Here is a 27,685-nt window from a genome sequence, read left to right on the forward strand (position 1 = left end):
TTCTCTAACTAGGTTCTTAAAATGTCAACTATTCATTTTTAGAGTTCTAAAGCTATGCCAAAACCAAGAGCAATTAGATTTATATGAGATTATTGAAATTCTCACCTTGTTTTAGGTTCTAGTATATTTTAAAACAGTAATAATTTTAAGTTTATATACATCTTCAGATAATTTGCAGTCTTACCACTTTTTCTTGAAATGTTGAGGCAAGCCAGTATTCCCTTGCGAAATGTGAGGTAAATACAACACCAAATAGAAGAATTACTGACAGTAAACAACTGGCAAGGAGCCAGTATAGCAGGAGGCCCTGAAACAGAGGTGCAGAAATTTGGGTGGAGGAGCTGGACACTTTCACCCAAGGTTCTGGGCACATTTCTTAGAAGTAGATATTAAATCCAAACTGGTGAGTGTTCTACACTGTTAGCCCAATACTCAAAGCTGTATTTCGTTTGAGTGTGACCCCTCCCTTCAACTCCTACCACTTCTTGAGTGTATGGGTGGTGACTAGGGGGAAGTGACATGAGCCAACATTTACTGACACTCAGCATGTGATGGGCATTGTTCTATGCACCTTTACCTGAATTAACTCAGTTCTCACAGTAATCCTATGAAGTAGATCATCTTCATTTTACAGATGGGGAAACTGAAGCACAGAGAAGTTATGTAACTTGCTCAAGGTCTAACAGCTAGCAAGGGGAAGAACCAGGCAGGATTCGAACCCAGACAGGCTGACTCCCCATCTCTAAGCTATAAATGCCTACTGTTACCAGCGGCTTTTATAACCACTGTGGTAGGAATACTGAGTAATTAGTGTGGACAGCCCTCACTTTGATCTTCTTACATCATCTGGGTTTATAGACATCTCTGTATGCAGACATAATGTCTCTGCTCTGTTAATCTTGAATTTTGTTTTAATATTTAAATATAATATTTAAAATAATATACCTTTATTCTTTCCCAGTACCCAGCATATTGTCCCTAATGCAGACATGCTTCTTGGACAAGCATACTTTGCTTGACTTACATTATGGCATAGAGGTCATTTAGCCACCATAGGAACAGCCACTGCTGCTGTTCACGATGACCGCTACCCTACTAGGTTCTAACTTTCTAGAGGGAAGCCCATCTTCACGTCCCCTGTTGCGCCCAGAATACTTTGTTAAATTGTGTGCTCAGTAAATATTTGTTGAAATGTACTGAATCTCGTTCCCATTCCCTCCCATTTCTGCCAGAATCTGTATGAGGCCCCCTGAGCATCCCTGCCCATAAACCACCTCACCACCATCTCCCTGGTTTTCAGCCACACTCCCAGTGGCTCCTTTCTCCCCACATCCTTGAACCTTCTTTAGTTTTTCCACTATTCTCTTTCCTGCTCATAAGCCCTTTGCCCTCTTGTACTTCTTTGTTCCCTTCTGATAGAAGAAAAAAGTTAAGCACATGAGATTTTCAGCTTTTTTCCCCCTCTATCCTGTTTCCCCTTGCACCCGGGACCAAATGCAGAGTGAAAAGACCCGAGTGGAAGGACTGGCTGTGCCAGGGCAGGGGGGAGGTGTTGTGTGGCCCTGCGGTGATTCACTGTATTCATGCAAGACCAACCTGTTCTCGTTTTACACTCCTACCAGTTCTCTGGGAGTTTTTAACCAAGCAACAAATGCCAATCAGTGTAGGTTAAAAGGAACATGAACACACATATTATTAGTGCCTGCTATTCTGTGGCCTACCTATTCCAGGAAGATGTCTCACTCGTTTAGAAATTACCTCTAAGAAATTGTTCAAAATATAAGACATAGAGTTTAGATACATGCTGCCTAACTTACGTTTCTTCCAACACAGGATAGGCTGAAATGTAATATAAGGTAAATAAGTGTGCTTACTCTTTCAGAACCATCAGGTTGAATTTATTCCCTAAGTCCACGTCATAATAAGAAGCATTTACTGACCTGATGGTGAATGCCCACAGGTAAGGGTTTCTATTAGGGAAGGGCTTCACAAATCACAGGGTACTTTCATCTCATCACATTTTCCCACTGATGAGATGAACATGACACAGTGGCCATGATTAATTCAGCTTTGTTTTCTTTTCATGACTCGTTTTCAATGCTGTGTTCCCTATGTACGAGTCACTCTCTGGGGTCCCCCCGCACTGATTTCATCTAGTCCTCTGCAGACAGTTCTCTGGTCTCTGTGCTGCAGGCTAGTAAGTATTTCTACCTTCACGGGTAACTCTTGCTATCTTTCCTAAACACCCGTAGTACAGTCTCTAAAGGTTTAAGGATTTAGCGCAGTTAGGAGGCAGTGATCAATGGTTAATCAGCTAATTCCCTCCACAGGCGAGAGATGAGAAATGACAACACTCCTCAGCCCGAGGAAACTAGTCTGTGACCTCTTCCTCACCCCAGAAATTACTGCGACAGTCTTTTTTCCTCTTTCGTTCTCTTCTTTTTCTTTACCCTCTTTGGCTTTTCCTTTTTTACCTTTTCTATTTCCAGATGACCCCTTTCTGTTCACTCCTTCCCCTTCTGTTTCTTTTTACTTTACCTTCTTCTCTCCCTCACCATCCTCTCTCCATCCCTCCTGAGTATTTTTAATTGTTTTTTCTTTGTAATACAATAATCTCTCCAAAACAGAAGTTTCCCTCATGTATTTCCCTCATATCAAACTGTTAATTCTTGACTCATTAGTGAGCCATGAAGTTAATTGAGTGGGCCCCCACACAGTGAAATAAAATAAAACCAAGCTGAATCCAAAAGAGAGTTCCAGTGCATGGTGAAAAGTATAGTTGTCTTGTTTAGTGGCATTTTATTTCTCTGCATAAATAAGCTATATATTGGTTTGCTGTGCAAAGTGCATTTCTTATTGTAGGTAACAGTCACAGGTTGGATTTATATGAATGCACCTTTTCTAGAACCACATGACTTAAAAAATTTAGCTCAGTTCCTGGCATGTAGGTATTTAATAAATGTTTGTTGATTGAATGAAAGTGTGTTTGAGTGATTTCTCTTGGGAATAATTAGAAACAGAAAAGAGAGGTCAGCAAGACAGAAGAGTCAGGAAGAGATGCGAGAGTATTCTGTGGTATATCCATCATAGGTAAAATAAATGCAGGCCTTGAAAAATATACTCTTGTTACTTAAAATGAATCGAGAGCTGGGATGGGCATGTAAGGGAAGGAAGTGGCAAGAAGCCAAAGCTGAAAGAACGGAAGAGCCATTAGATATTTAGATAAAATGAATGCCTCTTTATTGGAATATTACCTACAATAGCGTCTGCATACTATGTTAAGATGAACTTAATGGAGCAAGGTGAATTTGTTGAAACTTTCAGAGAGGGCTATCCTGGAAGGTTTCTAGCATATAAAGAATAATAAATGTAAGTTTAATTGTAGGTACTTGAGTTATTAACTTAAGGTATCAAAATGCCTTTATTATATATTTTTTAAATGTTTATTTTTGAGAGACAGCAAGTGGGGGAGGGGCAGAGAGAAAAGGAGACAAAGACTCTGAAGCAGGCAGTGCAAGGTCAGTGCAGAGCCCTGCGTGGGGCTCAAATTCACAAAGTGAGATCATGATGTGAGGTGAAGTCAAAAGTTGGACGCTTGGACACTTAACCGACTGAGCCACCCAGGCACCCTTATGTATTTTTTAATTGTGCATATTACCTGTTTTATTTTGGTAACTCCCACTTATGGGGGCTTTCACAGGTTCACATGAAGTCTTAAGTACCCCCTTAACATGGGTTTTGTTGTCAGTTTCAGGAACATAGCTCTTGTGTAAGGTAAGGTATACGGACCTTATTCATAGGGTATCAAAGGCAGTAAATGACAGATATTTAATGCGTGCTCACCATGTGCCGGTTTGATGTTTGTGGTACACAGTTGAATGGGTTATAGTCCCTGCCTCTGAGGGTTTGCATTGACCTGTGGGTTGGTGATTCTAGGTGTTAGGGAGGTGCTATGAAGATGATAGCAGAGGAGACTTTGGGGGTGTACAGAAGAACCCAAATCAGACAGAGATTCTTAGGCAGGCTTTATTCTCAGGCTAAATTCTAAGGGAAAGATGGAGTTATTTGGCTGAAGAAGACAAAGAAGGCTTTGGGCAGAGGCTCAAGACCATGGACCACTTTTGGAGATCCAGACGTAATCTTATGTCTAATGCAAGGGGATTGTCACTGAGAGACATAACACAGGTAGAGACAAAATTGGGTGGAGGTGCTAAGTGAGAGACAGTGACCCTGGTCCTATAAGCTTGTTTTAACCAGGGGAATGATAGGCTTATATTTGCATTTTAGAAAGGTCACTCTGGAAGTAAGCCTGGAGAATGGATTGGAGGCAGGGAGGTAAACAGCGTATCTGTCAGAAACATCAGGACAAGAAAATGCTTGGAGTGTGCTATTGACAGCTGAAATAAAGAAGAGGGATTATTTTGCAAAGATGGAACCTACAGCATTTCATAAAACTTGGTGTAGTGGATTGGGTGTGAGGAACATGTGAGAGGCTGGCACTTTCCGGTGTGGTTGACTAGATCTGGGTTGCCAGGATGAAGATACATGACATCCTTAAGTTTGGGGGCTAAGGTTGCATTCATGACAGTCATAGCACATACGAGATGATTTGTCTGGGATTCATGAGGTTTTAGATTACAGAGATTAGATAAATTTAAGTTTGGGGGTTTTATTGCTCTTGAGTTAAAAAGCAAGTTAAATTTCTTTCTCTAAAGGGATCCGAGTGAAATAGTTTATTATACATGCTTTTAAAATTTTCTGGAGACCCATGTTCGGTTTAGAGGGGGAAAATACTTCAATTCCTGACAGAGATGAAGAATTTATTATGGCTTTAAATGTATGTTTAGTCTGTAAAACACAGTCTAATTTTTTACATGAGCAAGCAGGTTAATCCTGGGGGGACAGATTTGGATATCTGATATGGCCATGTGAGGGGTATTACTCATTGGTTTTCTTAGCTCTGTATGCAGGAATCACATTTTGTAACTGCTTAACCTTTTGTTATTTTGTTATTTTACCAAATTATCAACAATTTTGTGTATGTAAGGTGAGTGGGATGGTTTGGGGCAGATAGAGTGATTACTGAGCCTTGTGCTATGTCACCACGGCTTCCTAACAGCTATTACTTTTGCACAACGAAAATGTGTGCCCAGGTATGATGTGTTCATTGCCCTTGTCTTCTTTGATCATATATGAGAAGTCTTTTCAGTTAAGATAAATTTTTGGTTGAAAGACAAAAAGTACTCTCAATTTTATATTTAACTGAAGCTGTACTGTCCTCTGTGTTATGCAGAACCCCTTGGTGCTTTTACACATGATTTAAAAAATGAAGTACAAATCCCTTTAAGTCCTGATTGTGTTTAATATTCACCAACAGGCATCAACAGTCTTTTAATGATATATAAGTAACTTTCCTTATTTATCATTTTATGTTATCATTCATTTTCCTTATGGTCTTATGAAGAAATTTGAGGAGTACTACTGTAGAAATCAGTTGCATTATGTTTTCATAATTAGAAGTCTGCTCATATTTTATAAACATCCTTCTGCCATTCTCTCCCAATTTAATGGGAATAGAAAGCCCTCAGTAAATAGAACCCAACATGTGGTATTTTTAATCTAAAACCAATCTAGGGGGTGCCTGGCTGGCTCAGTTGGTAGATCATGCAATTCTTGGTCTTGGGGTTGTGAGTTTGAGCCCCATGTTGGGTGTAGAGATTGCTAAAATGAAATCTTAAAAAAATAAATTTAAAAATAAAATAAATAAATAAATAAATAAAAAGACTATGAGTTACTTGAGGGCAGGGCTTATCTGTTTTTGTATACCCAGGTTATTGGGGATACCTGATACATAGCAAGCATTAAATAAATTATGAATGCATAATATTCAATATTTAATCATTTTATCTTTTTTAGTAATATCATGCAATAGTTACGTGTGAGGGAGAAATACCGAGGTTAACCAATTGGAGAAAACGGCAAGACAAATGACAAATATTCTTAAGTTTTTATTTGACTGTATGCTTGACCCTTAAACAACATGGCGGTTAGGGTGCCAACACCTCCTACCCTGCATAGTCAAAAAGCTGTGTTTAATTGTGGACTCTCCCAAAACTTAATTACTAATAGTCTACTGCTAACTGGAAGCCTTAGTAATAACATAAAGTCAAGTAACATATGTTTCATATGTTTTATATGTTATCTACTGAATTCTTACAATAAAGTAAGCTGGAGAGAAGAAATTATTAAGAAAATCACAAGGAAAAGAAAATACATTTACAGTATTATGTTTATAAAAAAAATAAAAACAAAAAACCCAGTCTGTAAGTGGATGTACACAGTTCAAACCGATGTTGTTCAAGGGTCATCTGTAGTTTATTTTCAGGTTTAGATGTAGCAACTCAAACTTCCTGTCAGGTATCTCATCAATTTCTCAGTTGACAAATATTGCTATCCCTATTGGTTAACTTGTACCTTATGTTAGGACAAGCTAAAATAGGGCCATGATACTCTTTTTTCATTTTATTTCAATTCAGCTGTATTGAGATTTAATTGACATACAACATTGAGTAAGTTTAAGGTTTACAATATAATGATTTGATATATGTATCTATTATATAATGATTACCACAGTAAGGTTAGTTATCACACCTATCACCCCAGATAATTACGTGTGTGTGTGTGTGTGTGTGTGTGTGCGCATGTGTGGTGAGAATTTTAAAAAATTTACTCTCAGTAATTTTCAAATATACAATACAGTATATAACTGGAAGTTTGTAGCTTTTGACCACCTTCACCCACTTCCCTAGCCCCACCTTCTGCCTCTGGCAACCACCACTCTATTCTTGGTTTCAGTGAGTTCAGAGTTTTTAGATTCCACATGTAAGTGAGATCATGCAGTATTTGTCTTTTTCTGACTTATTTCACTTAGCATAATGCCCTCAAGGTTCATCCATGTTGTCACAAATGACAGAATTTCTTGTTTTTAATGGCAAAATAATATTCCATTACATACACACACTCTCACACACACACATTTCATAAATATATACATCTTGCATTTTCTTGTTTCATCCATTGATACCCATTTAGGTTGTCTCCATGTCTTGGCTATTGCAAATAATGCTACAGTGAACATAGGGGTGCAGATAACTCTTCAAGATAGTGATTTCCTTTCCTTTAGCTATATACCCAGAAGTGAAATTGCTGGGTCATATGATATTGCTATTTTTAATTTTTTGAGGAACCTCCATACTGTTCTCCATAGTGGCTGTATCAATTTGCATTCCCATCAACAGTGTAAAAGGGTTCTCTTTTCTCCACATCTTAATAAACCCTTTTTATTTCTTTTTTTTTTTTATAAAAGCTATTCTAATAGATATGAGGTGATATATCATTGTGGTTTTGATTTGCATTTTCCTGATGATCAGTGATATTGAGCATCCTTTCGTGTTCCTGTTGGCCACTTTGTATGTCTTCTTTGGAAAAATGTCTATTCAGGTCCCTTGCCCATTTTTAATTGGATTGTTTGGGGGTTTTGTTTGTTTTGCTTTTGCCTTTGTGTTGTATGAGCTCTTATATATATATATATATATATATATATATATATATATATATATATATATATATTGAATTTTAATCCTTTGCCAGATGTGTGGTTTGCAAATATTTTCTTCCATTCTATAAGTTGCCTTTGCATTTCGTTGATCATTTCTTTTGCTGTACAGAAACTTTTTAGTTTGATGTAGTCCCACTTGTTTATTTTTGCTTTTGTTGCTTAGGCTTTTGGTGTCATATCCATAAAATCATTGCCAAGACCAGTGTCAAGGAAATTTTTTTCCTATGTTTTTTTCTAGGAGTTTTATGGTTTCAGATCTTACATTTAAGTCTTTACTCCATTTTGAGTTCCTTTTTGTGTCCAGTGTAAAATAGGGGTCCAATTTCATTCTTTCACATGTAAATATCCACTTTTCCCAGCACCATTTATTGAAGAGACTGTCTTTCTTCACAAGTATTCTTGGCTCTATTGTCAAATATTATTTGACTGTGTATGCATGAGTTTATTTCTGGGCTCTCAATACGATTCTGTTGGTCTATATCTTCTTATGCCAACATCATACTGTTTTGATTACTATGGCTTTGTACACAAGTTTGAAATCAAGAAGTGTGATGCCTTCAGTTTTGTCCTTCTTTCTCAGGATTGCTTTGGCTATTTGGGTCTTTTGTGGTTCCATGTGAATTTTAGGATTATTTGTTCTATTTCTGTAAAAAATGCTATTGGAATCTTGATAGGGATTATCTTAAATCTATAGATTACTTTGGGTAGTCTGGACTTTTTTACAGCCCTAATTCTTGTAGTCCATGAACATGGGATATTTTTCCATTTGTTTATCATCAGTTTCTTTTTTCAATGTTTTACACTTTTCATTGTATACAATTCTTGGTTACGTTTATTCTTCTTGGTTACATGTAACATTCTTGGTTACATTTATTCCTATGTATTTTATTGGTTTTGATGCTATTATAAATAGGATTGTTTTCTTCATTTCTTTTTCAGATAATTTGTTTTTAGTGTATAGGAAGGCAACTGATTTTTGTATGTTGATGTTATATCCTGCAAATTTACTGAATGGATTTATTAGTTCAACAGTTTTTTGGTGGAGTCTTGTAGGATTTTCTATATATAAGATAATGTTATCCGTAAAAAGAGATAATTCTACTTCTTCCTTTCCTATTTGAATGCCTTTCCTCTCTTTTTGTTGCCTGGTTGCTCTGTCCAGGACTTCCAGTACTGTGTCAAATAGAAGTGGTGAAAATGGGCATCTTTGTCTTGTTTCTGATGTTAGAAGGAAAGCTTTCAACCTTTCACCATTGAGTTTGATGTTAGCTACGTACCTATCATAAATGACCATTATTATGTTCTTCTATACACAGTTTATTGAGAATTTATCATAAATGGATGCTGAATTTCATCAAATGCTTTTTTTGCATCTATTATTCTATTAATGTAGTGCATCATGTTGATTGATTAGCATATGTTGAACCATGCATGCATCTCTGGGATGAATCCCACTTGATCATAGTGTATAATCCTTTTAATGTCCCAGTGAATCTGTTTGCTAGTATTTTGAGAATTTTCACACCTATATTCATTGGGGATACTGGCCTGTAGTTTCCTTTTCTTGTAGTGTCCTTATCTGTCTTTGATATCTGGGTAAATGCTGGCCCCATAGAATGAGTTTGGGAGTGTTCCCTGATCTTCATTTTTTTTTTTTTTTTTTTTTTGGAACAGTTTGTGAAGGATTGGCTTTAATTCTTCAGTAGAATTCATCAGTAAAACCATCTGGTTCTGGGTTTTTCTTTGGGGGCAGGTTTTTTGTTACTGATTCAATCTCCTTACTCATTAGTGGTTTAAGATTTTCTGTTTCTTCATGATTCAGTCTTGGTTGGTTGTATGTCTCTAGGAAATTATCCAATTCTTCTAGGTTGTTCAATTTGTTGGCATATAGTTATTCATAATGGTCTCTTAAAATTCTTTGTATTTCTGTGATAATAGTTGTAACATCTCTTCTTTCATTTATAATTTTATTGATTTGATTTGAGTCCTCTCCCTTTTTTTCTTGGTGAGTCTAGCTAAAGGTTTTTCTATTCTGTTTATCTTTTCAAAGAATCAGCCCTTGATTTTGTCTGTCTTTTCTATTATTTTCCTATTCTCTGTCTCATTTCTGCTTCAATGTTTATTATTTCCTTTCTTCTGCTAGTTTTGTGCTTATTTTGTTCTTCTTTTTATAACTCCTTGAGGTGTTAGGTTAGTTGTTTATATGAGCTCTTTCTCTTTTTCTTCATGAATGTATTTATCTCTGTGAACTTCCCTCTTAGAACTGGTTTTGCTGCATCCCATAAGTTTTGGTATGTTGTGTTTCCATTCTTATTTGCCTCAACGTAGTATTTTTATTTCCATTCTGATTTCTTCTTTGATCCATTGGTTGCTCAGCAGTGTGTTAATTTACATGTCTTTGTGAATTTTCCACTTTTCCTCCTGTTATTGATGTTTCTAGTTTTATTCCATTGTGGTAGAAACAAAAAAGAAAAAGAAAAAGATACTTGATAAAATTTCAGGCTTCTTGACTTTGTTGAGACTAATTTTACAGCCTAATTTGTGGTCTATCCTAAAAATGTTTTATTATATGCTTGAGAAGAATGCTTACTCTGTCGCCGTTGGATGGAATGTTCTATATGTGTCTGTTAGGTTCATTTGGTCTATAGTGTTTTTCAAATCTGCTATTTCTTTATTGATTCTCTGTGTAGATAATCTGTGTGTTGACACTGGGGTAGTAACTGCGTTGCTGTTTATTTCTCTTTTTAGTTCTATGAGTATTTGCTTTATATATCTAGGTGCTTTGATGTTGGGTGCATAAATATTTATAATTCTTATATCTTTGCAGTGGATTGACCCCCTTTTCAGTATATAATTACTTTCTTTATCTCTTTTGATAATTTTTAACTTAAAGTCTATTTTGTCTGATATAAGTATAACTACTCTGCTGCTTTTTCTGGTTACCAGTTACTTGAAATGTCTTTTTCCATCCCTTCACTGTCAGTCTGTGTGTGTCCGTAAAACAAATCCAGTTTCTTGTAGGCAGCATATCGTTGGGTCTTGTGTTTTATCCATTTAGCCACTCTATGTCTCTTGATTAGAAAATTTAATACAGTTATGTTTAAAGTAATTAATGATAGGTAAAGACTTAGTGTTGCTATTTTGTTCATTGCTTTCTGTTTTGTTGATTCTTTGTTCCTTATTTCCTCTTTTGCTATCTTCTTTTGTGATTTGATGGCTTTTTGTAGTAGTAGTATGCTTTGACTTCTTTTGTGTGTCTACTGTAGTTTTTCCTTTGTGGTGAGCATGAGGCTTACATAAAATATATTTATAACATCCTATTTTAAACTAATAACAACTTCAATAGCATACAGAAACTGTACTTTTTACCTATCTTCCTCTTACATTTTAGGTTACCAGTGTTACAGTTTACATCTTTTTATATTGTCTATCCAAAAATAAATTGTTATGTTTTTTAGATATGTTTTTTTTAAACTTTAAACTAGAGTTGCAAATGAATTACACACTACCATTACAGTATTAAAGGATCTGACTTTGATTACATATTTACTATTACCATTGAATATTACACACTCATATGTTTTTGTAATGTTAATTAGCATCCTTTTATTTCCACTGCCCACTAAGCCCCCTGGCCAGACAAGGCCATCAGCTCGGCTATGCAGATGAGCACAGCCACCACTTAGGATCTCTGCAGGGGCGCAGCTGCAAAGAGAAATGTGGTCTGCCAAGACTGAGCCCTGGTTCCTATAAACCCTGCCTACCTTCTCAGTGGTCAAGCCCTGCAGATTTCCTGTGATCCCTGTGAGGCAAGATCCAAATGGGCCTCCTGGGAAGGGCCCTGCCACGCTGGGGGTGCTGGATGTCCACTTTAGGCTCTTTTCCCCCCAGTGTAGAAACCATATGCCCAGGGGACTCCTCTTTTTTTTTTTTTAATATATGAAATTTATTGTCAGATTGATTTCCATACAACTCAGTGTTCATCTCAAAAGATGCCCTCTTCAATACCCATCACCTACCCTCCCCCCCTCCCACCCCCCACCAACCCTCAGTTTGTTCTCAGTTTTTAAGAGTCTCTTATGCTTTGGCTCTCTCCCAGGGGACTCCTCTTGGTATGGCATTGTGCTGTCCTGGGAAGGGGCAGTGTGGTCGGAGTGTAGCCACTCCTCTGAACCTTTGTAAGGTCATCCTTCTCAATCTTTGTTTTTCCAGGGGGTGCTTTAGCCTCATCCCTGGGTCCTGAGATTTTCACAGAGCTGTCTTGTCTATGGGTATTTGCCAGTTGGCCTTGTGAAGGGGAGTGGTCAGGAATGATCTGTGGCACCATCTTGATCCATACTTGCCTGATTTTCAGTTCCCTGCTGCTACCAAATTGCTGCAGCTCTTCAAAAGAATTCTTCAAAAGCATTCCTTCCCCATATGTAACTGGCTCTTAGAATCCCGTGATCAGCATGCGTAGAATAGAACCATGATTTCCTAATTTCCATTTGTCTGTTGTTTGCAAATACATGAAGCTCTAAAAGTTTTGCTTTGTTTTTATATTTAACTTACTCTTAGAGTCTTATGATTAAAAAAAAAAATTACAGCAGTTTGATCTCAGTTGAAAAGAATGAAAATTTTTCCATTTTTAAAAATCCTCTCAAACCCACGTTCCATTAGCATGTAAAAAAACCCCAAGATGGTTTACATCCATTAGTAAAGGGTCATGGTTTCTACTCTGTATGTGTGATGTCACCAAAACACTAATTAAGCACCAAAGTACCTGAATAAAATGTATCCTGTCCTCTCCAGAAGTAAAAAGGGATCTTGACTTTCTTAACCATTTTGTTTTACTATGTATAATTGTGTTAGGAATTCATTACTTAATGTTAAAGTCAACCAGCACTGTACATCAAAGTAATATTTCTTTGAAAATAAAACTCTTTTAGGCTTATTTCAAAAGAGAATTGCTAAATTAATAGTTCCTTTATTATTCGGTTAGCAAATAGGAAAGTAAATTGACTACAGTTAATATGTTAGATACATTTATTTTAAACAATAGACTAGAGCTAGGAAAAACATTCTGATAATCTCAGAAGAGTCAATAAATGTTTAGCAGATAGCAAAAGAGCAAAATGTAATTTTCGGTATCTTTTTGGGAACTCTAAATAAAATTGCTAGCATACCTCAGCTATATTATGTGTTTGGTTCCAGACGACTGCAATAAAGCAAATATTGCAATGAAGTAATTCAAATGAATTTTTTGTTTCCCAGTACATATAAAAGTTATGTTTATACTACAGTATAGTGTGTAATAACATTATGTCAAAAAAACAATGTATAGACCTTCACTTAACAAATACTCTGTTGCTAAAAAATACTAACCTTTTAGCAAGTCATAATCTTTTTGCTGGTGGAGGGTCTTAACCTTGATGTTGAGGGCTGCTGACTGACTGTTCAGAGTGCTGGTTGCTGAAGGCTGGGGTGGCTGGGGCAGTTTCTTAAAATAAGACAACAATGAAGTTTTGCCGCATCTATGGACTCTTCCTCTCATGAATGATTTCTCTGTTGCATGCGATGCTGTTTGATAGCATTTTACCCACAATAGAGCTTCTTTCAGAATTGGAGTCAAACCTCTCAAACCCTGCCACTGCTTTGTCAGCTAAGTTTGTGTCATCTTCTAGGTCCTTTGTTGTCATTTCAGCAATCTTCACAGCATCTTCACTAGGAATAGTAGATTCCATCTCTGGAAACCACTTTCTTTGCTCCTCCATAGAAGCAATTCCTCATCTGCTCAAGTTTTCTCATGAGATTGCAGCAATTCACTCCCATCTTCAGGCTCTACTTCTAATTCTAGTTAGTTCTCTTGCTGTTTTCACCACTTCTGCAGTTACTTCCCCCACTGAGCCCCTCAGAGTCATCCTTGAGGGCTGGAATCAACTTCTTCCAAACTTTTGTTAATGTTGATACTGTGTTGTATCTCCATTGCAGCTAGCCTTTTAGAAACTTGTCAAGTTATGGTCGAATCAAAGACAAATATTTATAATTATCTGGAACAATGATTAAAATACTCCTTCATTTTCTAACTACATATCTCCGTGAGGCCAGAGTTTCTTCATATACTTGAATCAAAACAACATGTCGTGACAGATTCAGCCAGAAGCATATTTGAGAATTCAGTTGTCTGATATTAAGACGTTGAAGAGATCATGAACATGTCAAACATTACTTCTTTTGTCACTAATTTTCTTTTGTTTTGGGAAATGTAGTTATTTTTCATTAAAATATGTTATGCTAACATTTATTGGGTTTACTGTGGTTACTTTTAAATGAATAAATATTTTTTAATTTCTTAGTTTTAATTTCTCGTATGGTAAATATCAGTAGATGCAGCCCATATAAACCAAAGCTTCTTGGGGTCCTCGGTAATGGTTTTAAGAGCGTAAAGGGGTCCTGCGATTAAAAAGATTGAGACCTTAATGGCATAGAATATTTGAGCATTTGTGTTAGTAGGCAGCATGGAGGCAACCAAAGCATTACTACATTATGGCCTTGCTCAGTCCTCGCCAGCAGAGTGATGTCCCTGACTAGTTGAAGAAATGTTTATTTTCTGTGGGTTTGTTTTTTTTTATCGTTTAAGAAATCAAGAAAGCGAATATTTTCATTTTCAAGATTTCTATCAAAAATGATTTGAACTTCGGGGCACCTCGGTGGCTCAGTCAATTAAGCTTCTGACTTCAGTTCAGGTCATGCTCTCGCTGTTCCTGGGTTCGAGCCCCGTGTCGGGCTCTGTGCTGACAGCTCAGGGCCTGGAGCCTGTTTCGGATTCTGTGTCTCCCTGTCTGTCTGCCCCTTCCCCGCTCGCGCTCTGTCACTCTCTATCAAAAACAAACAAATATTTTTTAAAACTTTTTTTAAGTGATTCAGACCTCTTAGGATACTTTCAGCTCCAAATAACAGCACATCTGACTCAGCTGGTTTAAATGATAAGTTATAATTTCACCTCACTGAAAGATTGCAGATAGGGCAGGCTCCAGAGTTGTTGGTTGAGGAGCTTCATAGGATCCTGAAGCGCCAGTTTCTTTCCATCTCTCTGTGCTCCCGTCCTCGGTGAAGCCTCATCCTCAGACTGGCAGCAGGATGGCTACAGCGAGCAGGTCCACCATCAGACGTGACAGTGCCAGAGGGACAAGAGCGACATCTTCCCTATGTCTCCTCCTTAGAGGCAGGGGGTCCCGGGACTCCTTAGCAGACTTCCGAGGCCTCAGTGGCCAGGATGGGGTCACATCCAGTCCTTAACTGCGTCCCTGCCAAGGATTATGGGCTTACTGTGACTGGCTTAAAAATAATCATTTTGTGGGACCCAGATATGAGGAAATCATCCACAGTGATTTGGTTATTAAAAACAAAACAAAAAGTCCTGTGTGCCTATTCAGTTAACTGGAAATTCGTTTGTACAGCTGCCCAGTAAGAGAGGCAGCATGAATCTTTAGCAAGTGTCCGGAGCCTAAGACCCAGGAGCACTGTGGTCTGGTCCTGCATGTGGCACTCGTCGGCTCTGACTCCCCTACGGCCATACTTCCTTGTCTGTAAAAGGAGGGCTCAGACTACAGCTCTAGTTCTGAGACCCTCTGGTTCACTGGTTTCTTCATTCACTCTCACTCTTTCATTCAATAGTATTTATAGAGTGCTTACTCCCTTATGAAAGTCACAGGGAAGGGTACAGATACGCACTATGATGCTGCCCGTTTAACCACAACCATCTGTTCTTCCTCCTGCGCTACATACACACCGAAAGCCCAAAGGGGAGTAAGATCCAAACTGGTTTTTCCCTCATAGAATAAAATTGTTTAATTCCCTTGGCAAAGAGCCCTTGCCACGAGGCTCATTAACGAATAGTGACATCACAAGAGTTCTCTCTCACCTTCTTAAAATGTAAAATTTGTCCAGAGATGAGACCATAGAGCCACAATTCTGTTCTGACCAAGATGGGTCTTTGTCTCGGAGAAGATGCTCCTGGGCCTGGCTGGCTGTGACTGCCGCGGTTCCCTCAGCACCGGGAAGGCTGTGATGCGGAGAAGCAGGCTGTTAAGACAACAGAAGGACACTCATGAGAAATGAGGCCGTGTTCTCTGAACACTCAAGGGCACTCTCACGTTTTATTTTTCAGATAAGATGTCAGAAAGGTTTTGCTGTTTTAAAACCAAGTTGCTCAAATTTTGCAGGCCTTTCTCAGGTGCTGTGTTGGTTCATTTTTCATGTCACATAAAGTGTTATCTCGGAGAGGAGAAGTAGGACTCATGTGATCCCTCCCTCAAGCAATATTTGAGTCACTGTCAGGTGAAGCAGAGCTTTTTTAAGTTGCTTTAGGGACCAATATAAGTGGAACAGAGAGGGAGGAAGATTTAGGGTCACTGAAGAGAAAATCCTTCCAACACATAGTGCTGTCAGCAATGACATGTAAACATTCCATTATGGAAAGTCGTGAGTTCTCCCATTACTGAGAATACCCAAGCAGAGGCTGGATATACCCTCTGTCAGCAGTGTTGTGAAGAGGTTCTTCATTTGATCTGAGTGTGGACACGATGATTTGGAAGGAAGGTCATCTCTTAAATCCTGTGATTGTTATCATAGCCGTGAGACATCTGATGGCTTGAAATCATTAGCAGTTTGAAACAGAAAGCAGGGGATTCATTTACTCACCAAGTATTTATGAAGCATCTACCATGTGTCAGGCACTGTTCTAGACACTGGAGACACAGTAAAGAACAAGACTGACAAGACACTCGGGGCACTTGTGTTCTAGGGGAGGCAGACAAGCGCTGAACTAATACGCGAATAAAGAAGACCGTTTCCTATTAAGATATGTGCTCTGAAGAACACACACCAGGGTGATGGGAGAGAAGGATTGGGGCAGGTAAAGGTGGGGATCTGTTTTTAATTAGGTTTTGAGGCAAAGTCTCTTTGAGAAGTTACCATGTGAGCTAAGACAGAACGCAGAGGAGGCGTCTGCCCTGAGATGACTGGGGAAGAGCGTTTGAAGCAGAGAAGACCTGCCTGGAAGAGCAGGATGGGAACACGCTTGGCAGGTTTGAGAAGCGAGCAGAAGGCTGAGTGAGAGGCCCAGAGGGACGAGTGTGGGGTGGAGTGGGCCTGGGTAGGGGCCAGATCTCACAGGACCTCCCCCAGGAGCTTAGCGTTACCCTGTCCAGTGGGAAGCCCCTGCAGGGCTTTCGGTTGAATGGCATGCTCCGGTTCACGTCTGTAGAAGATGACTGTGCATACTTTCTGGGGGGTGAATCGTAGGGGGGCAAGGATGCAAGCAAAGAGGAGAAAAGGAAACTCCAGAGAAATGTGGTTTCACAGAAGCCAAGAGAAGAAAATGTCTCAAGAAGGAAAGAGTGGGCAGTAGTGTTGAAGACCGAGAAGTCAGCAAGAAAGTACCTGATGGCTTTGATGAACAACTGTTTATGGGTGGCAGCTTTATAAACCCATTTAGAGTGAGTTTAGGGGGAAATGGGGAGTAAGAGGACACGGGGAATAGAACCCATTCTTTCAGAAAATGCTGGAAAAGAGTGCAAAGAATAGGAACGTATCCGGAGGGAAATAGGAAATCAAGGGACTGTTTCTAAGGTCGGGTTTTTCCAGCAACTTCTTTGTGCTGAGGGAAGGGCATCGACAGAGAGGCAGATGTTAGGGATGCTAGACAAGGAGTGGGCTGTTGCAGAAGAGAGATCCTCGAAAGGACGCTGTGAATTGTTTTATGAAATTGAATTATTGAATTTCCATAATTGAATTATGGAAATGCATAATTTCATTATCTTTGATATTGATTAGTTTATTGTGATATTCTTGTGTTAGGTTGAACCATATGAAATTACCAGCATTCACACATTTTTGACCTACAAAAGCAGCACCATTATATAATTCTACCTACAGCAGAATTAGGATTTTCTCCCTTAGACACTTGAATTTCTGTCATGGGTTTTTATAATTCATGTACATTTTTTTTTTAACATTTATTTATTTTTGAGACAGAGAGAGACAGAGCATGAACGGGGGAGGGGCAGAGAGAGAGGCAGACACAGAATCGGAAGCAGGCTCCAGGCTCCGAGCCATCAGCCCAGAGCCTGACGCGGGGCTCGAACTCACGGACCGCGAGATCGTGACCTGAGCTGAAGTCGGATGCTCAACCGACTGAGCCACCCAGGCGCCCCACATGTACATTTTTAATGTGGAAACAACCTCAAACTTACCTAAAAGTTGCAATTACAGAAGAACATCCTCTCTCCCCAAACCATTTGAAAGCAAGTTTCAGACCTGATGTTCTCTCTCTCTCTCTCTCTCTCTCTCTCTCTCTCTCTAGCATTTGAATGGGTATTTCCTGGAAATAAGAAGAACATTCTCCAACAAAATCACAATGCAATCTAGTAAAATCAGGAAATCAACATCAGTGCATTGCTACCAACGAATCCTCTAACCTCATTCAGGTTTTTGCCATTTGTCCCAATAATGTCCTTAATCACAAAAGGGTCTAGTTTAGTGCCGCCCGTTGTATTTAGTTGTCACTTTAATCTCTCCTGCTCTGGAACAGTTCCCTATTCTTCCTTGATTTTCATCTCCTTGCCCATGGATTTGGGTCTGTTATGATGATCTTCAGATTATGAGCCTTCAGCAGTGTGGTAGCCAGCCTTCAAATTGGGCCCCACCTCCTGTTATTCCCACCCTCGTGCAGTCTCCTCCCACGTGATACCACAATTGATCTTTGTGACCCAGAGCATATAGTAGAAGTGATTAAATTATGAAGTGATCCTGTTGGATCACTTGCTCTGTGGGAAGCCAGCTTCCATGTCATGAGCAGTTCTATGGATAGGCCAGCATGTCAACTGAAGCACCTAGCCAACAGCCAGTGAGAAACTGAGGACTGCCAACAATGTTGAATGAGCTTAGAAGTGGATTCTCCAGCCCTAGTTAAACCTTGGGTTGACTGTCATCTTGGATGACTACTTCACTTCAATCTTGTTCAAGACCTTAAACCAGAATCACCTAATTAAGCCACTCCCAGATCCCTGACCCCCAGAAACTGTGACATAGTACATGTTTGTTGGCTTAAGGTACAAAATGAATATACACAGGAAGATCACAGAAGTGATGGTGGGTTCTTTCCATTGCATCCTAACAGATGGCACACAATTTCAATTTGTCCCATTACTGATGATCTTTATTTCCATCCCTTGGTTAAAAGAGGTATCTTTTGGACTTCTCCCCTGTGAAGTTGCTCTTTTTCCTTTTAATTGATGAATATATTTGTGGAAGATACTTTCAAACTATGTAACTTCCCATTCTTTATCAAACTTACAATACAACTTTTTCAGTTATTTCTCTCAGTGTGAGATTGCAGCTTCCTAGTTTATTCATTGGGGAATAATCTGTTACACTCATTATTTATTTTGATGCTCAAGTTGTCCCAAATTTCACCTGAGTCCCTTCATCCTGGCTCCTGTGTTCTTTTGACATGTCCTCATCATTCTTTGAACACTTCCCTTGATTCTGGGCACAAAATGTTCTAAGCTCATCATGTTCTTTGCCTGCCCCAGCCCTGAAAGCAGTCATTTCTCCAAGGATCCCTGGTTCTTTTTAGTGGAAAATGGTATTAAAGCCAAGGTCTGGGCACTAGGTGTGTCTGTTGCTGGTGGGGGTGTTGCTGCTCCCAGGCCCACTTAAAAGACATGCACACATTTACCTATGTATCTATGTAAATATGTATAGATAGACATATATGTATAAATACAGACTGCACAAATATACATATGTGCATATATAAGCATATAGTACATATGTTTTTATGTATTACTTAATCCAAATGCATATATTTGTAAATATAGTAAATATAAATATACATATATTTAAATCTGTAAGTTCATACTGATATCTCTAATTGTAGGGTATCCAGGGTTTCTACCTTTCTTCTCCCTTTCCATGTTAGTGACTTCTTTCTTCAGTAGTGAGAAACTTTGCTTTTGTTACCTTTATTATATTTATTTGATTAATCCCCTGATATCAGCCTTCCATCACCATTGCATTGCACCCCTCTCCCCACATGGACGCCCTCTATTCAGGCTCTGACTTCCATCGCAGAAGCACCCACCTTCATGAATACCCTCCTCATCCCCTTGGGCCCCAGGCCACCCCTCCACGTGGATACCCACACCTGCCTCTCCCTGCCCAGGCCCTGACATACTACCTCAGGCTGCCCCTGCACATGGATGCCCTCCTCACCCACTCAGGCCTTAATTTCCTTCTGTCTGTCCTCTGTAGGGATTTACCCTGCTTGGGCTCTGATTACCCTCTCCAAGCTGTCCCTCCCAGTGTGGGTGCCCTCTTTATGCCGCTTGGGTTCAGACACCCCCCAGGCTGTTACAGGCTGCCTCTTCTTGCTCTGCCCCCTCTAATGTCTTTAAGGCTGACTTGTTCAACAGGGGAGAAAGGGGAAGAGCAAGGGGGCTTTATGATTTTATAAAAGATGTCAGCTGAAAGGGCCATTCTGTTCTCCCACAGCTGAATTGTGAATTTCTTCTGTAGTAGTGGGTTCTAAATTTCTGACGACACCAGAATATTTTGGGAAACTTGTTGAAATACAAATCCCCAAGAAAACAAAAGACAACAATAAAAACAGAGAGCAACCAAAATGTCCCTAGAAAATGGTTAAATGACTATAGGGAGGCATTGGACTTTTAGTTACTCTTTAAATTTTCTACATACATACTTCTATTTACATTAATAATACTAACAGACTATGGGCCATGCTTTATAATTTTGTATATTAAAAACATAATTAGCACTATTATTATCTTTTAAAAGATAAAAATTTCAGAATTTAAGACCCTGTTGGTAGAGATTCTGAGTCAGTACAACTGGGCTATGGCCTGAAAATCTATACTTTATGTAAAGTTCTCCATTTGAATGTAGTGATCAGCCAGGTTGGGGAGCCCCTGCTCCAGAGGAGTTCTCTCAGGAGCTGTCTAAATATCCACTGGGCAGGTGCACCCAACACTCTGTCACAGATGAATATTGACAGAGATGAAGCCATAAGCCTGAGTCTTTCTAAAAACTCAGGACTGTTAGGTTTTCTTTTGAAGACTCATGATCCTACTGATACCTCCTTCCAAAACAACTCTGAAAAGATGTAGGTTAAGTATTCTTCAAAACTATCAAGGTCTGGGGTGCCTGGGTGTCTCAGGTTAAGTGTCCAACTCTTGACTTTGGTTCAGGTCATGATCTCAGGATTTGTGAGATCAAACCCCACCTCTGTGCTGATAGCACGGACCCTGCTTAGGATTCTCTCCCTCTCCCTCTGCCCCTCCCTCTCTCTCTTTATCTCTCTCAAAATAAACTTAAAAAATTAAAAACTCTTAAGGTCATCAAAGACAAGGAAAATCAACTGTCACTGCCACGAAGAACCTAAGGTAGCATGACACCTAAATGTAATGTATCTTGAAAGGGACCCTAGAATAGAAAAAAGACATCAAGTAGAAACTAAGTATGGACTTTTAGTTAATAATAATGTGTCAAGATCAGTTCATTAATTGCAATAGATGTACCATACTAATGGAAGATGTTAATAGTAGGGGAAACTGGGTGTGGCTATGTTGGAACTCTTTGTATTCTGCACAATCATTGTACAAATTTGAAGAGGTTCTAAAATTAAAATTTTATTAGAGGAATGCCTTGGTGGCTTAGTTTGTTGAGCATCTAACTCTTGATTTCGGCTCAGGTCATATTCTCACGTTCCGTGGGGTTGGGCCCTGCATTGGGCTCTGCGCTGACAACATGGAGCCTGCTTGGGATTCTCTCTTCCTCTTTCTGCCCCTTCCCTGCTCACCAGCATGAGCGCTTTCTCTCTTTCTCTCTCTCAAAATAAATGAGCTCTAAAAAAAAAGGTTTATTAGAGAAAAGATGCAGGATAAAAGAGATGTAACAATATGACATAGCAAACTCATTGATAGCATTTTGTAAATAGAAAAGGTAAAAATATCTGAGTGGGCGTGAAGAATAGAAGTTGGGTGTCATCACCTCTGTGAGGGAGAAAAGACACACAACCATTACTGTAACCCATTGGTCTGAGTTTCCAGGAGGGACCGGCCACTGCTGCTGCTCTTCTAGGAAACTTGAGGACAGAAGGGACAGATTGCTCTCAGAGGTCACTGTGTAAGGTCAGATAGATGACTAGCTGCTCCAGAGTCTACACAGGCCGCACAAGGGAAAGGATGACTCTGGGAGGTGCAGCTACACTCTTTGCCCTTTGAGAACAGCTGTTAATGTTCTTAACCCGCGACCTGTCCCTTGTTAGCACAACAGCCTTAGTGCTGTGCAGGATAACCAGTCCCTGTTGCCTGTGGCTCAAAGCCAAGTGTCCTTTCATTATACAACTGAAACGTTCAAGTTGTAGCCTGCAAAAACAATGCAGTCAAATACCGCCAGCCGCTCTTCCGATGTCTGAAACAGAAAAACTGCACTTCTTTTTATACTAAGATAGATAATATGCCCTACAAACAGGAGGGAAGCCATGCAGTTTATAAATTGCATCCTAAATTGGGAGAATCTTACCTATGTTAGGTCTGAAAATCATCCCGCTTCATTTCTCTAAACCCAAAAGTTCTTTGAAAAACACAAATGACATTTTTGTTTTATAATTCTCAGAGAAAATGTACAGTGTCATTCTGCCAGACCTCGGCCAATAAGAATATCGATGGCTGTGGCCGAAACATGAAAAGGACCACCATTGCCACTCGCATATGTGCTTGTGGTAGACTGTCGCTTCTGTCTCCTCTGGTGGCAAACACACATGCCCAACTATGTCCAACTGCTGGAAGCGTCCCCTTCCTGCTAGGCCCTTCCAGGAATAGGGGTCACCTGGGAAGCCTGGCTGCCCGCCCCTGGGTAAAGCGAGAGAGAGCAGAGCCGCATGTGCTTTGCTCATTGGCTGGCTATGTTGGTCAGAGTTCAGGTGCAGAAAACATGATCCATTTTAGGTAGATTAAACACAGAGTGATTCATTATAGGATTTTAAGTGACTTTCAGAATCACTGGAGGGCTGAAGAAGAAAACTCTAGACACAGCTTTTAGGAACAACTCCCCAAACCATATGGCAAACCCTCAGAATGGCTTCCACATTTGCCTTGATCGGGAAACTATCCCAAGTAGCTGCTGGGTGCAAAACCAGCCTCTTCAGTTCTAATTAGGAAGCCATCACTGCTGTGGCCAGTCTGCAGAACCGATACCCTATGTCTTGTTTCCTTCCATATGGCCCCATTCTAAATCAAAGCCTCCTGTGAGTACAAGGTGGTAGGTAGAACCTAAATCACATTTTGAACCTGAACTGCAAGGGACTATGGGATTTTTTTCCCCCTGCTTTTCAGCCCCTGCACACTAGAAGGGGGTTTCAGGTAGATACTGGGGAATCTAAATGCTGTCATCTGCCACAGTCTGTCCCTGTAGCCACCCATGGATCCATGCATACTCCTCTGCTATCAGCAGAACCCACTCCCTCCCCCACAAGTTACTGCATCTCATTCAAAGCCCAGGATCTCTGGGTTTTGTGCAGCTGTCTTCATCAGGTCCAGATAAGGCTTCTGTAATCTACTGACCTATAAACAAAAAGACTACCTGTCTGTCCCAATATACAGTGCTTGCAAAGGAAAATAAAAAAACCCTCATTTAGAAAGGGAGAGCATAGGAAATGTCATTTTCGCATTAGCAGTCATCACTCCCATCAGGCAAGAATGGTGAAGTCGCCCGGCTCAGGAAGCAGAGTGAGGTCCTTGGGCAGCCCTCTGGAAGGAATGCCTTGCCCGTTAAGCCCCATGACCCAAATCCAGCGGGATACTAGCCGTCTCCCATCCACTGCAATGGAAGTGTAGCTGATAGGCGGTGGTTTTTGATTGTCCTAACTCTGCTGGAACTACTGCTGCTATATAGGCACCGCCTAGGGAGCCAGCTGCAGATGAACCACAAGATTAAGGGTTCCGCCACCTTCTGCCGACTCCCCCCGAGTCTCTGCATTGCTGAATAGCCTCCACATCTGGACGTCTGCAGCATACAGCTGTCTTGGAGGAGACCGCATCTTGACGGAGTAGACGCGGGCATCGAGCAGGAGTAGACTTTCCCCCAGAGCACAGCCCTAGGTGTCGTGTCAGTGTCCACTTCAGCAGCAAGGACAGGATGGCCACACAGGCAAGGACATACAAGATTTAGGGATCAGCCTCAGGGATAGATGAAAAACATTCTTTTTAAGATAACTATGCCAAGTTGGTTCCAGGAAGAAGACAGCAACGACATAGTTTTAAACTCTCCGAGTCCTCACAGAAAACAGAACAACTAGGTAGCAAGACCAAATACCCGTACGCATTTACCTCAAAACTATGTGATAAGGTGTCTCCAGAAATCCCTAAGTCTAATAAGCAGGTGGTGGAGGTAACCCACCAACAGCCACCAGACCTGCATTAGGTCAGCGTTTGTACAAGAGGAAGAAGTGGGGAGGGAACAGCAGGGTATCTGACACACCGGAATAGCCAACAGGAATGCACTGGAGATGACTGCAGGCCCGTTTGAGCACAGCCACTGAAAGCGGGATGTTTTACCCAGTTCAGTACTAGCTGAGTGCAGGGGCTTCTGGGTGGGTTCTGAAGGGAGCTGGGGCAGTCTGGGCTACATAAACCCTTGAAACCAAACAGCCAAAGCTCCCTTCCAGGGCAGGGGACCCATCTGACTCTCCATGGACTCAAAATTGAGCAGGACCATGACAGACATGAAGGGAAGAGAGGAGGAGAGAAAGGAGAGAGGTGCAGGAGATCTCAGAAAGCAGTCTGCCGCGGTTTTAAATCCCTCACAAAGACAACCAAAGAAGTTCGGTCAAGTCAGTCAACCTCTCTTGAACCACACCTTCTAAAGGTTCAGGAAAACGAATTTTGTATAATGAGTATCAGAAAGGTATCAAGATCCAATCCCATATGAAATTACGAGGAGAACAGAAGAACACAGAGCAGGGATGTTTCCCTGCAGACCTTGCAGGAAGATGTCAGGAAAAGAGATTAAAACTGAAGGCTGCTATTTCAAAATGAGCTTAAAATACAAAACTTAAAAACTCAAAAAGAAATGAAGAAAAACAGGGGTGCCTGGGTGGCTCAGTCAGTTAAGTGTCTTTAGCTCAGGTCATGATCTCGTGATTCGTGAGTTCAAGCCCCATGTCGGGCTCTGTGCTGACAGCTCAGAGCCTGGAACCTGCTTGGGATTCTGTGTCTCCCTCTCTCTCTGACCCTCTCCCACTCGTACTCTGTCTCTCTCTCTCTAAAAAATGAATAAACATTAAAAAAATTTTTAAAAAAGAAATGAAGAAACACAAAGATTTAAGAGAAAGTGTCTATACTGGCAACAGGCAAAGGTTTAACATGGATAATAGGAGTCCTGAAGAAGAAAAATAAAGCAAGAGAGGAGAAAAAAAATACTAAAACTGTAATGGCAAAAAAGAAAAAAACCTTCTGAAATAAATAACTACTTAAAACTATATATTGAGAGAGCACACCATATACATGAGAATAGTAACCCAGAATGATACAATATAGTAAGTTAAACTAGACTTTATTTTTTTTAAGTATGAAATTTATTGTCAAATTAGTTTCCATACAACACCCAGTGCTCATCCCAACAGGTGCCCTCCTTAATACCCATCACCCACCCTCCCCTCCCTCCCACACCCCATCAACCCTCAGTTTGTTCTCAGTTTTTAAGTCTCTTATACTTTGGCTCCCTCCCTCTCTAACGTCTTTTTTTTTCTTCCCCTCCCCCATGGGTTTCTGTTAAGTTTCTCAGGATCCACATAAGAGTGAAAACATATGGTATCTGTCTTTCTAAGTATGGCTTATTTCACTTAGCATAACACTCTCCAGTTCCATCCATGTTGCTACAAAGGGCCATATTTCATTCTTTCTCATTGTCACATAGTATTCCATTGTGTATATAAACCTCAATTTCTTTATCCATTTGTCAGTTGATGGATATTTAGGCTCTTTCCATAATTTGGCTATTGTTGAAAGTGCTGCTATAAATATTGGGGTACAAGTGCCCCTATGCATCAGCAGTCCTATATACCTTGGGTAAATTCCTAGCAGTGCTATTGCTGGGTCATAGGGGTAGATCTATTTTTAATTTTTTGAGGAACCTCCACGCTGTTTTCCAGAGCAGCTGCACCAGTTTGCATTCCCACCAACAGTGCAAGAGGGTTCCCGTTTCTCCACATCCTCTCCAGCATCTATAGTCTCCTGATTTGTTCATTTTAGCCACTCTGACTGGTGTGAGGTGATATCTGAGTGTGGTTTTGATTTTAAACTAGACTTTAAAGGGGGGGGGGGGAAACCTTTAGACATCTAAATAAAAGGGAAGACTTCTAAGGGAAAGAAAATTAGATTATCCTCATACTTTTTAGATGTAACACTTTATGTCAAAAAAATGGAGTAATATATTTAGGATTCTCAAGGAAAAAAATGTGAACTGAGAATATTATTTTGAAATCTCTGAAGTATAAAAGCAGAGACAAAGTGTTATCAACAAGTAAGAACTTGCTGTATGTACACATACAATGTTCCAGTAACAAGAAGAACCTCTAGTACCCACTTTGTGGTCTTGAAATACCAGTTCATCACTAACAGGAACCAGGGCTCTGGGAGAAGTAACTGATTCCAGGTCAGTGTACAAAAGGAATCTGGGTTTGTCAATCCAGATAGCAAGAAAGCTATTAAAGATTACTGGGGTCATATCAAGAGGACTCAGGAGTGAACTTGAAGAGGCTCCCACTGGATAAAGATAGGATCATTTGAACTTCAATAATAATAATAATTGCAGTGGAATGGAACTCATCAAATATGTTTAAACTCATGAGTTTATAATTTTTTTTTTTTAATTCTGGTCACTTTGGAAGGATTATAGGGAACCATCATTATCTGGAAAACTAGAAAATAAAGGGAAAGAAGCATGTGACACTCTGAATCTTAGGAATGGTACCACTGGATAACAAAATAAGAGGTGAGGGAAAGCATCCTTTAAAAAAAAACTGTTAAATGAAAAAGAAATAGGATAATTAGCATTGGCAATCTCCAGTGAATTAACAGATGTAAGCATTTAGCATTATTGGCTGTTAACATGACAAACGATAAACAACTAGACACTATGGGCCTCCTGATGAAACAACTCACCCACCTCCTATAGTCTTGCCAAAGCAGATTCTCACCAAGCTTCTAGATGCACTTGCTGACTTGCAGGAAATACAAAGGACAGAGGAACATTTTGAACTGCATTATGAATATGCAGTCAGCAAAATCCAGGCTGAGAGAAACCACAACCTGGATCCTTCAGCTAATAAATTGTTAGGAAAAGAAAGAGAATCTGTAGCTTAAAAATCATATCCCACTTTTGAAAACAGGCAAGATTAAACTATAGCCTAAGGCTGCCCACGTGAATGAAAAAGTCGTTTTTAAAAGTGCAAAGAAGTGATTAGTATAGAGGTCAGGGCAATGGCTGCTATGGTTGTGATAGGAATGGGGCACATGGAAGGAGCCCAGCTGCTGGAATTTCTGTTCCTTGACCTGGTGGTGTTCACCTTACAATATTGCTGTGTGTTTGTTTTGTGCGGTTTCCTGTATCTGTGTTTTATTTTACAATAAAAAGGTGAAATGCATTGGTAATTCTGAAGCACAGTAGTTTGTCCATGGTAAATATTAGGGAAACATTGTTATTTTTTTATATTTAATTGACTTTAATATATGGCAGTGATATAATGTAACCAAAAACTTTACCCTGACAAGCTTGTAAACAGCCTCTAAGGCCTTTATGTGTATTACATTGATTTCTTTATATATAACAGTGTAAAAAGTCACACTTTAAGAGCAAGATGTTCCAACTGTATCTAAGAAGTAGTGTTTCGATACGTTGTCTAGATTTATTGGCTCCATTACCCCAACCACTCATCAGCCATACTTTTGTTCCAGTATCTACACATTGTAAATGTCCACTAAATGGACAGGTAAAAATGAGTTC

At 39.8% G+C, this 27,685-nt stretch overlaps 1 protein-coding gene across 3 annotated transcripts in view; it reads left to right on the top strand.

Moving 5' to 3' along the window:
* The window catches only part of FIG4 (FIG4 phosphoinositide 5-phosphatase), a 131,820-nt gene that overhangs the window by 92,854 nt on the left and 11,281 nt on the right, over window positions 1-27,685 (top strand). Inside the window, exon 23 of one of the 3 annotated variants that reach the window (XM_023254238.2) lies at window positions 1,883-1,960. The exons of 1 other annotated variant lie outside the window; for it this stretch is intronic. In XM_023254238.2, coding sequence (XP_023110006.1) covers window positions 1,883-1,922 — 40 coding nt within the window. In that variant the 3' untranslated portion in view covers window positions 1,923-1,960. Of the gene's footprint in view, window positions 1-1,882; window positions 1,961-17,963; window positions 21,318-27,685 lie in introns of those variants that run through there. One more of the 3 variants, XM_045058612.1, reaches the window with a different exon arrangement.

Source organism: Felis catus, chromosome B2 (assembly GCF_018350175.1).
Source record: "Felis catus isolate Fca126 chromosome B2, F.catus_Fca126_mat1.0, whole genome shotgun sequence".
NCBI lineage: Eukaryota > Metazoa > Chordata > Mammalia > Carnivora > Felidae > Felis > Felis catus.